Genomic DNA, 17,333 nt, shown 5'->3' with positions numbered 1-17,333 from the left:
GCATATCTGGCTTGTACTCTCTCTTACAAACTGGAAAATAAATCAAGATATATCATATACAAGTACAAATTCCCTATGGTGATATGATCATTAAATATATCTAACTTGTGCCAATAAACTTAATAACAAAACAAAACACTGGAAAATAGCTCTTCCTTTTCCTCCTCCTTCTTCTTTGTGCTGAGGATCAAACCCGGGGCCTTCACATACTAGGCAAGTGTACTACCACTGAGCCACATTCCCATGCTCTAAGCAGATTTCTGAAATGCTCAATCCATTTTTTTAGGTATGCTCAGGGTTGCACTGATCTGACAGAAGCTAGACTACCTTAGTCAGAAACACAGTTCTAGATGAGAATCTGAAATTTCCACTTTCTGACTGATACCAACATACAGAGCACCTTATAATAATATCAATTTGAATTTTCAACATAAGATTGAATATTACTATTATATTCCCATTCTATAGATGAGGATATTGAGGCACAGAAAGATTAAGTAAACTCACCTACAACCACTCAATGGTAGTGGTAGTGCCAGGATTTGAAATCTGGCATACTGATGTGGGAGCCTGAGCTCCTGACCTAGCACAGTAGCACAGTAGCATAGCAAATAGATTTGCTAAATACTAGTTGAATGACTGAATGGCTGGCTCTTCTCCAGGCCTTGTAGATAAGTTCCTGTAGTTAGCATTTGCACTGAGCAAATGTTAACAGCAGAAGAGCACAGGGTATGTTTTCTTTAACAGAAAGCAAATGCCTGCCTAGGGGTTGAGCTTCTAAGTGCTAACTGCCAACGGGTGATTCCTGTCTGCTCTTGGGAGGCAGAGCTGACTCCATAAACAAAACCACTCCCAGAATCTCTACCTAGGCACAGAGTAAGTGAAGGGCAGGTGGGCGCTGGGCTTATTCCTGAAGTTGCCTTCATCCCAGGGTGGGAGGTCCACATGTGCAGGTGTGAGCGTTGAGTCATTTTAGGGTTGTAATTCAGTTTCCTTTGATGAACTATGGTCCTCCAGATGCCCCGGTCCCAGTGTTGGTTCTGTTCTGTCCTGGGACTTCCGGCTGGCACGGTGAAGTGTCTTTGGTGCTGTTCACTGAATCCTCTCCTGGTAGATTTGGGATTGGGCTGTGTCAGGTAACTAGTTTTGACTAATGAATTGGACATGAAATATTTCTAGCTGGAGTGCTGGATTACAAAGCAGGAAGGACCCTGTAATGGGGACTGAATTCAGGGCCTCACACGTGAATGCTGCTCTATCACTGAGCTACGTTCCCAGCCTCCCCCAGGCCTTTCTACTTCACCTGAGCAGTGGGAAAAGGTCATTCTCTGAAACCTTGAATTGCTAGGATTAGAACTTCACTTGTTTGAGTCCTCCAAGCTGCTGAGCCCAGGGAGATCACCTAGACCAAGTTTTCTAGCTACAGGTGGAGGAAACTGAGGCTCAGAGTGGGAAAATCATGGAGGGAATCTGCACCAAGCGGGACAAGAACCAACCATTTCCCCATCTATCCGAGGCTCTGAACACTGTCTTCAGCTGCCTATGACCCTGGCCAAGTAGTTGTTCCTCCCTGCGGGCCTGCATCTGCCTGAGGGCTTTGTGGTCTCTAGGAGTGGAGCCTGGGAACGGTGTGGGGCAGGAACCAGCACTCAGGGACGGGCCTCACAAGGTGGAGGTGTTGGAGTTTGATCTGGCTGGGCAACTTGGAAGATCTGGGGTCCCTCTCTGGACCTCTCTGCATGCAAAGGGAGAGATATAACCAGCTTATTGTCCCCACACTAAAGTGTATTTTCTACCTGTGCGCTTATCTGAGGTTTGTGGAAGTAGAAATGGGGACTGACTCAGAAATTGTTATCAAAAGGCCACACAGCCCTGTGATCTCCCTGTTGCTACCCTACCCCCACCCCCAGGGAACCTCTCACATCATCATTACTGCCTCCTGGCTGGGACTTACTCACTACCCCGTATGCTCTTGGCTTCTGCCAACTGAATTCAGCCTTCTCAGAGCTGAATTATCCTATACCATGCGGTCCCTTCCCCACCCAGGCACACATGCACCTACCACACGTGTACACACACACACACACACACACACACACATACACACACACACACTTCCCACACTAGAAACAAGGTTTGAAGATGAAGCTTGAAGGCCCGGCTTCCTGGTTTCTGACTCCGGGGCTGCATCCTTCCTGCACACTCAGGGACCAAACACACCCATAATACAAGCACTGCACTGCACTGCACAGAGTTGCAGACACAGGCTGAACGTATAGATAGATAGACACTGCCAGCTGCCTATCTGGGGCAGATGAGCTGCTGCCCAGCAAGCAAACCTCTAGAGACCTCTTGCCAGTGCATGGGAGAGTGGTAGGGAGGAGGAGGAGGAGCAACGGGGTGGGTGCTGTGATGGTACCTTTCAGCCGCTCTAATGGTACCTTCCAGCTATACTACGCGGAGGTGCAGTCTGCTGAGGGCATTGGTGCGCACAGAAGTGGGGGCTCCCAGGACCCCGAAGGGCCCGCCTGAAGCTAGAGCTGCAGGTGCACAGAGGGCCCATGTTGCCCGCTGTGGCTTCTTCTCTGGCCAGGCTCAGCAGGGCAAGAGTAGACTTGGGAGGCAGGAAGCTTGACTGAGGCCAGGTTGAGTCTCTGCTGGGCAACATTAGCTCGTATGCGAGCATGCCCTGTGCCCCTCAAAAGCTGTTTCACTGTTTTGATATAAAGTGGGAGTCTAGTCTAGATGGTCTCTCTGTAGCTTTGACTTCTAGCACAGCCAAGGGCCCCAGCCACACTGCGGCCTCAGCCTTCTCTGCAGCGATCACAGGGCTGCATCCATCAGACCCATCTGGGCCAAGGTGAGCCCACTGCTCTGGGGCTTCCGCTCCTTTCCGGATACACTCAGATTTGTGTTAGTCGGGGCCACGCCTGCGGGGAGACTGGGATCTCGAGCCTCAGCCTGGCCCTTAGCCTCCTTCCCCAGCAACTCAGGGGTCCGGGCGCAGCAGGAGGGGTGGGGCCGGACTGCTGGAGTAGAACCGCTCTTCCGGCCCACCTCCTTCCAGGGCTTTGGGACTCGCTATGCTTTCCCCTCCCGCCTAACTCCTACCTTCCCAGAGGAACCGCGGCATCACTTGCACAACCATGTGGCCCTCTGTCCTCTTTGCTCCTTGGTGCCTCATCTTCCATGCCTAGCGCCTCCATTTTACCCCAGCAGCCCCCAGCTTGTCATCCCTGCTGTCAGCCTGAATCAGTCCACTTCTGTGACTGTTTTCTGATCCCACGCAGTGTTAGGAGGCAGGAACGTTTCCTCCACGGTCCTCTTGCCTCTGCTTTTTTCTGCAGTCACCTGAGATTCACACTGACTGACTTCAGTTACTGTCTTCAGTTACTGTCACTTAACATGTCCCTTTGTCCTTCTGCTAATGTTGCCCAGCAGAGGCTCAACCTGGCCTCAGTCAAGCTTCCTGCCTCCCAAGTCTACACTTGCCCTGCCGAGCTTGGCCAGAGAAGAAGCCACAGCGGGCAGCATGGGCCTCCGTGCACCTGTAGCTCTAGCTTCAGGTGGGCCCATAGGGGTCCTGGGAACCCCCCTACACTTTTTTGCGCACCAATGCCCTCAGCAGACTGCACCTCCGCTCAGATGCTCCCTAGCGTGTCCCATCTGAAAAGCCTCCTTCAACCCCACAGAGGTCTCCAGCCAGCATTCTCTTCTTCCTTCCTTCCTTTCTTCCTCTGTTTCTTTCCTTTGTCCCTTCCCTCCCTCCCCGACTTCTCTGTCCCTTCTTTCCTCACTTCCTCTCTTCCTTCTTTTTTCTTTTTCTTTTTTGGCACTGGGGACTGTATTCAGGGCCTCTGCATGGAGCTAGAGCAGAAGCCCTTTTTATTTATATTTTAAGACAGGGTCTCAATAACTTACTAGGCTGGGCTCAAACCTGCAGTCCTCCTGCTTCAGCCTCCCAAGCCTCTGCGATGACAGGTGCTCATCACTCTGCCCTGCTCTCTCCTCTTCTTGAGCACACTGCCCATTGTATGTACCTCACCTCCTCAAGTGTCCTCCACTCCAACCTGGTTTCTGTCCCACTGTGCTCCGGTTCTGCATTTACCAAGCTGTTGGCCATCTCTTGTTGCTGAGTTCACGGACCACTGCTCAGCCCAGAGGACTTAGCTTTGGCCTGCCGAGCTCTACTTCCCAGAAACGCTGTGTCTGAGATACAGGTTCCTTCTGTGTCACCATTTCCCGTAGAACCCACAGCCTCAGCCAGCCCTGGGCCCCTCCCTTGCCGCAGGCTACCCCAACCTGTTTCCAGCCCATCCCAGAGTCCTGCAGCTCCCCTGCCAAGTATCTTTCTAGCCCAGCCTGTTTCAGAGTCTTGCTGCTGCTCCTGCTGCTCCACCGCAGCTGCCCTGGCTCTGGCTCCTCCAGACGGAGGTGAGCTGCACCGGCCAGGAGTGGTAACTGGGCCCAGCAGGTGTGGTGGGACTCAGCTCTCTGTGCCTGAGCTTGAGTCTGCTTTATCTTCAGCTGGCTGTCTGAGCTCCCCTTTCCAGTGCAGCTGGGATGCCGCTTTTTCTTTTAGTCTTGAAAGTCCCCAGCTCATGGCTCCTGAACTCCTGACTCTCTCTGGATACCCTGATGTGATTCCCATGTCCAGGTCTGCATCCCCTGATTGGCTTCCTTGAGGACCAGGATTAGGAAAGATCACCTTGCTTGCTGTGCCCCCAGTGCAGCCCCTGCCTCTTAAATGGACTGTGAAGGGAGGCAGGGGTCAGAGGGCCTGTGTCTGTCTGCTGCTTTCCTTGCTTGCTTGTCTCTTGGATGCGAAGTTGCCTAGTGCCCACTTTCCTCTGCCTCCAGCCTCACTTTGGGCCTAGGGCAGGTGTGCAGGGGGAGAGGTCCTGGGGCAGATTCCGCAGAGTTAAGAGGGGAGGGGTCTGGGCAGAGCAGAGGGGGCCCGAGGCAGCCAGTCTGCGGGCTGTCTCCTGTCTCTGCGTCCTTCTTAGTCTTTCTCACCCTTTTTCTCAGGGGGGAGGGGTCTGCCCTTGCCAGGCATTGATCCTTTCCCGGGAGCTTAGGGCTGGATGGAAGGATGGAGTGTCTCCTCCGCTCCTTCAGCAGCGCCTCCTCAAGCCCTCCACTCCCCTCCATCCTCCCACAGCTCCAGCACCCTTGACTTGCCTGAGGCGTGCGAGGACCTCCCCGAGGCCCAACCTGGCTCCCCTGAGCGCTGGGCGGCCGGGGAGCGCGCGTGTCCGTGTCCGCAGCCCGCAGACTTCCAGGATCTGGGCCGGGCGGGGCCGGAGCCAAAGGGGCGCGGCGAGGTGGGCCCGGTGCGGGCCGGCCGTGTGCAGATCCCGAGGGCAGAGAGGGGCTGCGGGTGCGGGGGCGCCAGGCCCGCAGGCTCCCCTAGGGCGGCTCCCGTGAAGGCGGCGGCTGGCTGGAGGGGAGCGCGGGCCCCGCCGCAGCCCACTGGCGCAGCGCCCACTGCCCACGGCGTCTGGTGCCCGCAAGGCGCCTCCGGCCCCCAGCTCGCGCCGTCAGCCTCTGCTCCCCTTCGCTCCTCTGGGTTCCGCAGTTTGCAAGCTCCCCAGCAAATAACTCCCGCCCGCCCACACAACCTGGCTGCACTCGCTGGTGCGGGCCTGGGTAGAGCGAAACTCGCGCCGGCCCAGGGGCTACAGGTGGCACTGGCCCTGCCTTCAGCTTCCGACGCTCTCCAGTCCCCCCGCCCCCAGGGCCCTGGCGCTGTGGGGGCAGGAGCAGTTTCTAAGGCTGAGGCTTGTCAGCGCCCCTTCCCAATCAACCCCCTCCAATGCTGCAGCCTAGAAAGGGGTGTGGCCAGGAGCCCCTGGGGTAACTCTATTTCCGGGTGGGAGTTGTGCAAACAGCTATCAGGCTTGGAGCTTGGAGCCTTGGTGCGGTGCTCCAGGGGGCTCCAGGCCGGACTGTGTTGCCAGAGGCCTAGCGGGTAGGGAGGAGTGTGCAGTGCAGGCTTTCCAGGCCTGGAGGGGTTCAGCCTGGAGGGTTTCGCAGCCCACCTCCCCTTTCCTTCAGCCACAGGTCTGTTTACAAGCCCCACCAGGTGTCCCTGTGACAGGGGCCCCACCCGAGTGGCCCTGTGAGTGCGCAGCTTCTGTCTGCAGATGACACCTGGGCTCAAGGACCTCTACTTCCTGACCCCTGTCCCAGCTGGCCGGGTGTTCAGCCACCTTGTCATTGCTGGAATAAGATACCTGACACCTATAATTCGAAGGAGGAGACGTTTATTTGTGCTCACAGTTCAGAAGTTTCAGTCTGTATTTGGTAGGCTTAACCATGGAAACAACGCGGTGGAAGGGCCTGGGTGGCCGAGAGCTGCTCAGAGGGGTGATGTGGTGGATTGACAACTGGTGATCAACTTGGAACACCCAGCTGAACTGAACCAGTGTGGTGCTGGGTGTGTGAGGCCCATCTGAGGATCCTTGCTTGCAGCGTAAGAGACAGAACTGGAGAGGAAGAAGTTTAGAAGCTGTTAGGGAAGCTGTAGGGAGCTGTTGGTTTTCCTGGAGGAGCTTGTCATGTTGGCTTTCCTGATGGACTCGGCTATTTTCATTCTCCAAGGAGCTCGGGACCTTGTTGCTGAGAATGGCTATGGTTCACTTTGGGGGAGCCCTGGTCCTTCGCTTTGAGCATCGCTTCTTGGCTCTGGAGGGGAAGATGGTGCATTGCTCAGTCTTCTGGAGAAACTTGTCATGCTGGCTTTCCTAATAGGAGATCAGGTCCTCGCTGTTGCTGAGGATGGCTGTGGTACTTTTCGGGGGAGCTCTGGTTCTTACTTTGAGTGTTGCTTCTTGGCTCCAGGGCAGATTCCTCAGCCTGTTAGCACAGATCCTTTGTCCTGCTGGCGTGGACTTTCTAGCTTCCACCATTGATCTTTGGGCCGTCCCAGCGCAGATCCATGAAATAGGCCTGCGTGAGACGTTGTCGCAGGCTGTTGGCCTCCAGCTGGGCTTGTAGGGGCGTTGTTACTGGCTCTAGGTCTTCCACTGGACTCATGCAGGGCATAATCGTGGGATCCAGGCCTTCAATTGGATTCTTTGGTCTTTAGTGTGTGGACAGATTTCCAGCACTCTTTTTGTATATGACTCTTTGGGTGACTATTATAAAATAATCTTATAATTAAGTGTCCTGAAAAGTTCCCCTTGCAAAACCCCAAACTACAGGAGGCAGAGAGCGAAGGGAGGAGCCAGGATGGGAGAGACACCCTCCCAGGCCACGCCCCCAGCCACGTGCTTCTTCCCACTGGGTCCTGACCCTAACAGTAAATCAGCTATGTTGTCTTCCAAAAATCCAACCTAAGAGCTCACAAGGCCTTTGGGGGACATTCACTGTCCAAACCATAACAGTCCTACAGCTTGGCCCAGCAGAGATGTGACTTTAAGGCGCTTCCTGGACCAGGCACTCTCCACATCTGGCCCACTGTTGTGTTCCCAGTACCCAGCCTAGGGCACAGTGGGCACAGCCCAATCCAGGTGCTGGATTATGCTTACTGGGTAGAACCCATCTCCTTTATTGAACAGACTGCTGCAAGAGCTGGGTCCCTGTCCGAACGTGCCCATGTGGGGTCACTGGAGGGTTTTATGGTCCCTCTACTATGCCAGCCCCACCAGCCGGGCCCCCCACCTCTTCTCAAAGCCTGAGCGAGGAGAGAAGGCAGGGGTCTCAGATAACCCACTTCTGTGATGTGGGGTGGTCAGTGTTGGGGTAGAGATATTCTTGGGGAGACTGTGTCTAAATATTCACCTGTTCTGGAGGGAAGCACGTTTCAGGAAACTCACAACAGGGAAAAGAGAGGACCCAGAGGCCCAGGCCCCAAGTGTCTTTTTTTTGGTACTGGGGATCAAACTCAGGAACTTGTGCTTGCCAGGCGGGTGCTTGTGCTGCTGAGCTATATCCCCGGCCCCAAGGGTCTTTTTAAACTCAGTTCTTCCCCAGTGAACATAGCTCCTGCTACCTTATATGATCATTCCTTAGTTTATTTTTATCTTATTTTATGTTTTAATTTTAAGGTAAGGTCTCGATAAATTGCCCAGGCTGGGCCTGGGCCTGAACTTGTGATCCTCCTACTTGAGCCTCCTGGAGTGGTGGATTTTAGGAGTGTACCACTATTCTGGGTTCATTCCTTAATTTAATTTTTTCCTCTGCCCTGATCCCCAGTGCCTCTCTGTACCTGGCCCTTCAAGCCACTGGAGATGCCATGGTCCTGCCTTGGGGAGATCATGGCTGAGAGGGGCTGATGGGAGGAGCCACCCTCCCCATAGTTTAGGTTCACATTCTCCGCTCCCACCTCCTCCACCCTTGGGTATATCTCCTTGGGGCACTGAGGTAAGGACTGAAGGTGAATGGGAGGAAGAGTTTCCTCATCGATCAGGAGTAGGTAAGGACTGAAGGTGAATGGGAGGAAGAGTTTCCTCATCGTTCAGGACATACTGTTGAAGAAAAGGAAGAGGGAAAGAAGAAGATACAGAGAACAGGTAAAAAGGAAGTGGAGAGGAGAGGAATTAAAGGAGAGAGGAAGTGACTCCCTCGGGCTAGAGGAAGAGCCAGTCTCCTCCACTGCCAGCACGTGTGACATTCAGTCCCTTCTCAATGGCTCCCTCTGCGGTTGGGGAGTGAAGCCCCGTGGCCTGTGTGGAGGACAGAGCCCTGGGTGCAGAGAGAGAGGAGACCTGAATGCAAACCTGGCTTCACAACTTGCCCTGGGGTACTGGACCGGTCCTTGTTCCTGCAGGGTCTCAGCTTTCCCATCTGTACAATGAGATGGGCTCCGTCTCCTTTGGTTTGGTGTTTCAGCATTCACTAGGTGCCTTGTGTGTGCCTGAGCCTCCGCTCCCACTTTGAAGTGGGGGCAGATAGACCAGAGCCACTCAGAGGGAAGCCCTGGGGGCAGTGGGAGCTTCTGAAGATTGGGGGTGCTTCCAAGAAGAGGAGTCATCTGCACTGATCCTGGAAGAGTGAGCATGTTCTACCTTGTCTTCTGTCAAACCACGACAGAGGCCACATGGAGCAGATGTCTCCGTAGAGGCCGAGCAATGCTGTGAAGGCCAAATAACACCTGGACGTCTAGGAGAGGAGCGAGGAGCACTTGGGCCTCCCCGCCCTAAACCCTGTGATAGACAGGGCCCTCTGTGACTCTCCAGAAAAGCCTAGGGGACTGTTTCCCTTCTAAAATTAAGCATTGTCACTCACCGAGTGTCCTGAGCACTAGTTGTGTGTCCTGTCATGTACTAAGGATTGGAAAAGGGATGACATTCAGTAGGCAATCATTGTGTTTAAGTAGACGTAATAATTGCTTTGTGAAAGACTTTGAGCCTCCCCACCAGTCTCAAGAGAGAGGGGACACAGTCTGGTGGAAGAGGATGAAGTTTGTGTGGTCAGGGGACTTGCAGTAGGCAGCGGAGGTTGATAGGCGGCCGACAAAACCAAGGCCCAGACGCTTGTTAGGGAGCAGCGGGAAGGCCGGAGGGAGGAGTCACAGAGTGCAAAGCCCTGAGTGGTGGAATCAAATAGCAAGAATCCCAGGATGGGGCTCACCTGGGGTCCGCCTTCTCTGACCCTATGCTAGGTCGGAGGCTCATCTTGACTCCTGTCATAGTGGTGGTCATTTTGTCTGTGTCTGTCCCTTTTTGAGTCTCTCTCTTCTGAGCCCCTCAAGGACATGGCCCCTGCGATTCACCACTACTCAGGGGCTTTTGCTGAGGAGTTGACCAGAAGTTGCCATTTTGAAAGGCATCCATTCAGCTGGTGAGCTCCAAAGATCCAGAGCCAGGCTGTGGGGGCTAAAGGACAGCTAGGGCCCCAATCTGTGGCTCCTCTGGGCCTGTGTTAGCTTCAGTGGCCAGAATGAAGCAAGGGACTGGGGTCTACCTGGTGGTAGTTAGGATTCTGGGCCTCAGATTCAGAGCAATCACTTAGGAGATCAAAAAGGGAGCAAAACAGAGCTGCAGTCCAGAAAGAAAAGCGAGGAATGAGACGGAAATGCAAGAGCCCCTTGGGGCCTGTAGCAATGCCCATGGAATCTGTTTTGAGCCTCAGCCGGAGGCAAATGCAGGTGTGGTGTCTCCAGGGCACTGGCTCATCCCTGGCACTGGCTTTGAGCTAGGACCAGAGGGCTCTGATGAGATAGGGGTAGCAGGCAGGAATGGATGGCAGGGCAGGGGCAGTTCCTCAGCCTTCCTCGGTGCCCCGGGCTCCTGGCTTCAACTTCTCCAAGGTCCTGCTCACAGTGGACAGGCTGCTGCGGCCCCCTGGGGAGAGAGCAGGACAAGTGCTGCCTGGAGTCGTTTGGGGTGGAGGAACCCAAAAGGACCCTGGATCAGTGCCCAGTGACCCGAGGGCACAGCCAGCATGGGTGGGGAGAGAGGAGAGTCCCACGGGGAACTGTCAGCCAGCACGGATCAGACAGCCTATCAAGAAGAGAGCAGTGCAGTGTGGGGAGAGGTAGGTAGCTTGAGTCACCAGGGAGCTGCTGGTAGCTTGAGTGCTGGCTGCCCTGCTCCCTAGCTGTGTGGTCTTGGGTGTGTCACTTGATCGCTCTGTGACCCCCTGCTACACATATAAACCAAAGCTCATTGCAGTACCTCCCTCACGCGGTGGTTATGCGAATTAAAACATGAGTAAGTGGAAAGTGCTCCAGACAGTGTCTGGGATGGGACCTTCTGCTGAGTACGTACTGTGGTAGAATCTGCAGGCTTTGGGCTGCCCTGGCCCTGGGATTTTCCAGTGTATGTGGGATGGGATGGAGGGGAGGAGAAGACGCCCAGTTTCAGGTATCAGCTCTGAGAGTCAGATTCCACCACAGAGAGACGAGTGGGGAAAATAAGCTAGGCAATGCAACCTGAGGGAGGACAAGAGACAGTGAGGGGGCTCCTGCCCCAGGGTCCATTTTGGGCAGGACAGAGGAGCCCCAAGGACAGACATGAAGAGGCCAGCTCAACCTGGAACAAGAAAGATTTGAACACAGGGAAGAACCAGCCAGTGATGCTGCTTCCCTGGCTGGGGATGTCTCTCTGCATGGCCCTCAGAGGTTCTCCTGGGGCCCCACAAGGCTGCCCAACCAGGCAGGAGAGATGAAAGATAGATGGACTCCAGAATTTCAGGACCTTACCTTCCTTGTTGCTGTTGCTGTTGGATCTTCCCTCTCCGTGGTCTGGTCCTGGGTTAGGGTGGATTCTCAGGCCCCCTGTGGGATGAGACCCCCTGGTAGCTGAGCCAAGGTCAGATCAAGCCCTTTTTGCTGGAGAACGTCCTCCCTGCTGCCTAATCCCTGTTCCTGCTGGTGTCCTTTTCCACTATATTACTTTAAGTCTACCGCATGATCTGGGCTGATTTGGGGAGGGGCAGAAGAACTTCAAGAGTCTTTGAAGGAGATGGTAGATTTTTAGGGAGACTGGGGTCTTGGGGAGAACTGGGAGCATGTAAGACTCCTTAGGGTTGAGGGAGTGTGGAGTCTGTATGTGGATCGCTGGGATGAGCTGGGAGCTGCTCGGAAGTCTTGGGACCCTAGGGGAGAGAGGCTCTTTATGGGGCCTTAAGGACACGGGGGATAATCTGGAGACCTAGGAGGCTGTGGAGGAATGGAAAAGCTCTCAAGGAAGATGGGTTCTCTAGGTTCCAACACCTTTGCTGCAGGCAACAGGCTGGATTCTGCTGCACCGTAGTCATGGCAACGACTGCGCAATACACACGCACAGCAACTCCACCACACGTGTCAAGAGCAGCCTCACACATGGGTCCTCACAGCACAGCCACAATATACACAAAGGGGCTTGCACAGTCCTTGGCAGAAGGCTCTGCTGGGGTCAGGGAGAAGACTCACCTATGGAAGGCAGGATGTGGTCCAGGTTGAACCGAGCCTTCAGGAAGGGGTAGGCGAAGATGAGGAGACCTGAGAAGAGAAATGCAAAGGGGTTCTGCGATGGGAAAAGGACCTGGTTAGTGTGAGGTGCAGGGGCTGGGAGTGGGCTGTGAGCCTGGAGAGGAGCTTATGAGGGTGACCTGGGTGTGCACGGGAAGAGCCCAAGCGTGCAGGATTGGAAGTGTGGGTGTGTAAATGGGAGCCAGTGAGTGTGTACGTGGGGCAGCTCCCCAACACCCAGCCTGGGTTAGGGGGCAGTGCTTATCTGGGGCAAGGGCTACAGACAGTGCTGGCCACAGGCTCCTGGGTCCACCCAGCCCAGGTAAGTGTGGCTTTCTTGCTTCCTAGCTGGCTGCAGTCAGGTCCGGCTGAGGCCAACCCCACAGCTCTCCCTTCCCTTCCTTTGAACCCCCAGGGCTGGAGTCACAGGCTTCTCTGCGTGCTCCTCCCCCGCTCCTGGAGCGCAGAGCGGGTTCTGCCCCGCTTACCCCTGCTCCCCTTGAGACCGAGTGCTTGCGCAGGAATTCTGGGTACAGATGCCTAGAGCCACCACCTTGAGGCTCCATGTTCTGTTTTCAGCCCTCGGGGTAGGGTGGGGGGAAAGACGACATTCACTGTCACTCTGGGTATGTCAGTGGGCCTGCCTCAGACAGGCGGATGGGCAGAGCCACTGCTGAGGCGAAAAGAGGAGCCCTTTATCTGAGCACAGCTGTGCTGTTTTGTTTATCCCCACCAAGCCACCGCAAACAGGCTGATGAATCCTGCCATTAACCGGAAAACCCAAGAGTCTGGGGCGTGGGGCTGGGGAGCCAGACACAGGCAGCTAGAAAAGAGTGTGACAAGCAGCCCCCACCCCTGTCTACTCAACTGGGGGTCCCACCTCAGTTCTTTTCTCCTCCCTGTACCCTTGATGGCTACCTTGCACACACATGCAGCTTCCATTCTCCCCAGCCAATTCCTGCAAATCCAGCTCATCCCACCATTTCTTGCTCACATGACCAGGCCCCTGTTCCCCACCAGGATCTCCTCCCTTCTGCCCCAGCCCAGCTCCTGCTCACCTAGCCCAGCAGCACCAAGGAAGACACCGCCCACGGCAGCTGCGGCCTTGGACACGGAGACACCGATGATGATGCTGCCGGCCACCAGGCCAAGGGCCACGCAGGCCAGCTGCAGACAGTGGAAGTCTCTGCTGTTGATGGGGACATCCATGCAGGCCTACATGGGGGTGGGTTCTCGGTCCTCTTGGATGTCGCCTTGTTGAAGTCCCACCCTCAGGATGGGAGTTTCTGGGTAAGATGAAGGGTCTAGGCTGGTAACCTTTGGATTTATCTACAACCTCATCCCACAGCTCTCCTAGGACTTCTCAGCCTCACCTTGACCTGGGGACCCCAGCTCACCCTTAGTCCCCCAAAGAGCAGTGCAGCTGGAGGCCGCTCTTGGGACTTCTGCCTGGCCAGATTTCTACTTCAGCTACTGGAGTTCTAGGGAGCTGGGCCTGCCCCAGGGTATCCTCCCCTCTTTCCAGGATCAGGGCCTGCTGCTTTGCCCAGGACATCCTGACCTGGCTTTCTGGAGCCTGCCTGGAGCCTGAGCCTAGGCCTATTAAAGTTTAAAGCAGTGAGAGGCGGGGTGGGCAGGTTCCCCAGAGATGCAGACGGCTGGAGGTGCTGAGTTATTCATGAGGTTGCAATGTGAGCCACAGCCTGGGTCCTGGAGGCCCAGTGGGCAGTCCCTGCAGGTTCCGCTGCTGGTTCCTGAGCAGAAAGAATGAGCTGGTGGCTTCACATGGGGTCAGAGGTCAGGGATGTGAGGGGACTCCCTGGTTACACACCCATCTGCTCCCCTGCCCTCTGGCCTGGAGGTGCACCCGAGACTCCTACTTGGAGACCTAGAGACTGCGACATGGAAGAAGATATGGCACAGGGTTCAGGAGATGGGAGCTGTGAGTGGGTCAGAAGGAGGAGGTAACCCTCCAAGTCCACACTCTACTCTGCCCCCTTCACCCTGTCAACCTTTGGCAGGGCTCAGGTGTCCTAGTTTGAGGCTTGATTTAGGGTCCCCACTCCCCTTTTTTTTTTTTTTGGTTTTTCTCCGGTACTGGGAACTGAACTCACGACCTTGCGCTTGCCAGGCAGGCGCTTTGCCGCTGAGCTAAATCCCCAGCCCCCGACTCCCTTTATTGAGCTCTTCCTGCCACCCCTCGCTGGGAGTGGACAGGGAGCAGCAGTGGTAGTGGTGGGCACGGGGTAGGGGTGGGAAGAACTGGAAGGGGTGCTGGATGTCAACAAGACAGGAATAGGAGGCCGGGACACTTTCCAACACCCACCCAGCCTGACTGACCTACTTGCAGGATTCACTAAGCCAAGCCTGGGCAGCAGTAACCCAACCCTGTCCAACCTTGATCTTGGAGCCCTGCTTGCCACCAGCCTCCAATTCCAGCCTTCTTGAGTTCTCTGGCCCTTTGTGGATCAGCGCCTTCACTGTCCCAGAATACCGCCCGCCCCTCACCTGGGCACATCCCAGGTCCTGTTACCCTGTTGAAGTGTGGTCACTGGCCCTATGGGCTTCTTTTGGCTACCCCCTCTCTTCCTATCATATCTGCAGTCTCAGCCAGATAAGGGTCTCCTGCCTCCACAGCTGCTCCTCCCCTCCCATCCTGCCCTCCCTACCTGAGCCCGTTTGCCCCCTGCTGGCTGGAACTGCCCCCCTCCTCAGAAGAGCCTGCATGGCTAGCCCGGACCAGGCCTGGACCAGTGAGCACCCACCACCTGAAGGGCCCACTCTCCGTCCGTGTCCTCTCTGCTTTCTACAGGGTGCCATGGCCGGAGGGATTTGGCCATAGGTCAGAGTGCAGGGAGAGGGTTCAGACCGCACAACCACCTTGGGTCAGCAAACAGGAAGGCTGTGGCACATGGAAACTGCCTATTACCAACATCTCCTCTCCATGTGGACAGGGGGCCTAAGAAGTTCCCAGGGTCACCTGAGGGAGCTTCAGCTGTAGGAAGGCACCACCAAGAAGCCAGAGCGGAGGAAGCCACAGGGCATGGAGGAGCCCTCAGGACCCCATAAAGAGGAGGGCCCTGGAGCCAGCTGTTCCTGAGTCTCCACTGGCCCATCAGCATCCCCCGTGTCTCCTGTCAGGATGAGGTGTGGTTATTCCCTAATCACGCATCAAATGACAGCTCATGTGTCTGTCACATGTAACTGAGCCCTCCTAACTAGTTTTAGAAGGAGCTGCCAGAGTAAGTGTCCACGCAAATGTGTTTCTCAGAAGTCCTGCTTTGGGAACCCGAGTACCCTCCATAGAGCTGTGTCCCTCAACTTTAAGTGTTCACATCACTCCAAGGCTGGGTCTCCCCAGCCAGACAGCAAGACAGAACCTCTTGGGCCGTGCTCCTGACAGTGCTCTGGGCACCTGGGCTGCAGTGCAGAGGCAGGGGCAGGGGCAGGATGCCCGTGTGCCGTGAGTACCAGATTCGAGAGAAAAACTGGAGATCAAATTCCAAGTTAGAAATTTTCTTTGACATTGTAAATCCCTCTGGGCAAAGAAAGAGTTAGGGGAGGGGAGAGGGAGGACAGACACCTGAAGCCAGTATCAGTTATCTTGTCTGATAACCCAGCTTCCTTGTGGAATACATGGGAAAACCCAGACATAGGAAGGAAGAGGAACTTTCCCAGAGCCTCAGTAGAACCTGTGCACCTGGGCTTCTGCTCAGCTGGGAAGTTCTCTAGCATGCCCCTCTCCTGAATTTCTACATTGTGAAGTGAGAGGAATTGGCATCCCTACTGTGTTGGTCCATTCTCTGTTGTAACAAAATACCTGAGGCCAGATATTTTATAAAGAGAAGAGGTTTATTTGGCTTACAATTTTGGTGGCTGAAAGTCCAAAATTGGACAGCCCCATCCATTTGGCTTCTGTTAAGGGCCTCATGGGGGATGGCATCACATCGGGAGAAGAATGTGTGAGCCAGAGATCACACAGTGAGATAAGAAGTCAGGAAGCAGGGGAGAAGCTAGTCTTGCTCTGTAACAACCCACTCACAAGACTCACTCACTCCATAAGATCAGCATTAATTCCTTCCAAGGGCAGTGACCCCAGTGCCCTAACACCATCAGCTGGACCCCACTTCTTACTACCACCACCCAACACTGCCACACTGAGGACCCAGCGCTGACACATTGTAGTGGATTGGCAACTGGTGGTCAACTTATAACCCCCAGCTGAACTGAGTAAGTGTGGTGCTGGGTGTAGGAGGCCTACCTGGGGATGTCGCCCGCAGCATAAGAGGCAGAACTGGAGAAGTAGAAAAAAGGCTTATGGGAATTAAGGAGGCTGTTGGGAGCGGAGAAAGGCTGTTGGAAACTGGTAGAAACTGTAAGGAGCTGTTGGTTGTTTGGAAGGAGCACGTCATGCTGGCTTTCCTGATGAACTTGGCTGTTTTCATCCTCCGAGGAGCTCTGGACCTCATTGACACTGAGAATGGGTTTGGTTCATTTGGGGGTGCTCTGGTCCCCACTTTGAGCATCACTTCCTGGCTCCAGAGGGGAAGATGGTGCACTGCCGGTCTTCTGGAGAAACTTGCTGCATTGGCTTCCCTGATGGGAACTCGCCCATCTTGATCATCGGAAGAGCTCGGACCTCACTGTTGCTGAGGATGGCCGTGCTACCTTTTTGGGGGAGCTCTGGTTCTTCTGAGCGTTGCTTCCTGGCTCCAGTGCAGATCCCTCAGCCTGCTAGCACAGATCCTTCATCCCGCTGGCACAGACTTCCTAGATCCCACCACTGACCTTTGGGCCTTCGCAGCACAGATCCATGAAACAGGCCTGCATGAGATATTGTTTTGAGCTCTGGGCCTCCAGGTGGACTCGTGGGAGGCAGTTATGAGCTCTAGGTCTTAAGCTGGATTTATACAGGACATTTCCGTGGGATCTAGGCCTTCAGCTGGATTCCTTGGTCTTAGTATGTGAACAGATTTCCTGCACTCTTTTGTATATCATTCTTTGGGGGACTATTATAAATAATCTTAAAAATATGTGTCCTGTATTCTATTTTGCCTTGCAAAATAAGCCCCCAAACCAACACACACATGAACTTGGGGAACACACTCAACCATATCCAAAACATAGCATGCAGCCTCAGAGGGAGGAACTGTGGTCAAAGGAATGTGTCTAGGAATGTGCCTTCCTCTGAACCAGAAAGTGTCATTAAGGGCTCCTGAACCAGCTGTGATGCCTGCTCCTCCACTGATTGCAAATGCAATTCCTTCCTCCTTATGGGCCCCATAATCCCTGAAAAAGAAAATATATTTTGGTCCTTCAGTGATCTGCTTAAAGTAACAGTTAAGTGAGCCCAGGCACCACAGCCCAAGCGCCATGGGTCTCCAGACTCATCCCCAAAGTCCCAAGCATCAGAGCCCTCCGGGAGCCTGGGTCC

At 54.7% G+C, this 17,333-nt stretch overlaps 1 protein-coding gene across 1 annotated transcript; it reads right to left on the bottom strand.

Annotated features, from left to right (window-relative positions):
• Positions 1 to 10,167: 10,167 nt before the first annotated feature.
• Kncn (kinocilin) lies at positions 10,168 to 13,299 on the bottom strand. The gene is made up of 4 exons (XM_005398673.2): positions 12,958 to 13,299; positions 11,861 to 11,929; positions 11,150 to 11,224; positions 10,168 to 10,289 (listed from the first exon to the last, which is right to left on the bottom strand). Exons 1-4 carry the CDS (start codon positions 13,106 to 13,108, stop codon positions 10,210 to 10,212), a joined length of 375 nt encoding a protein of 124 aa, XP_005398730.1. The 5' UTR covers positions 13,109 to 13,299; the 3' UTR covers positions 10,168 to 10,209.
• Between the last annotated feature and the right edge of the window lie 4,034 nt (positions 13,300 to 17,333).

This window comes from Chinchilla lanigera, unplaced genomic scaffold (genome assembly GCF_000276665.1).
Source record: "Chinchilla lanigera isolate Chin_1 unplaced genomic scaffold, ChiLan1.0 scaffold00063, whole genome shotgun sequence".
NCBI classification, from domain to species: Eukaryota; Metazoa; Chordata; class Mammalia; order Rodentia; family Chinchillidae; genus Chinchilla; species Chinchilla lanigera.
This window is presented reverse-complemented; position numbering and strand designations above follow the sequence as displayed.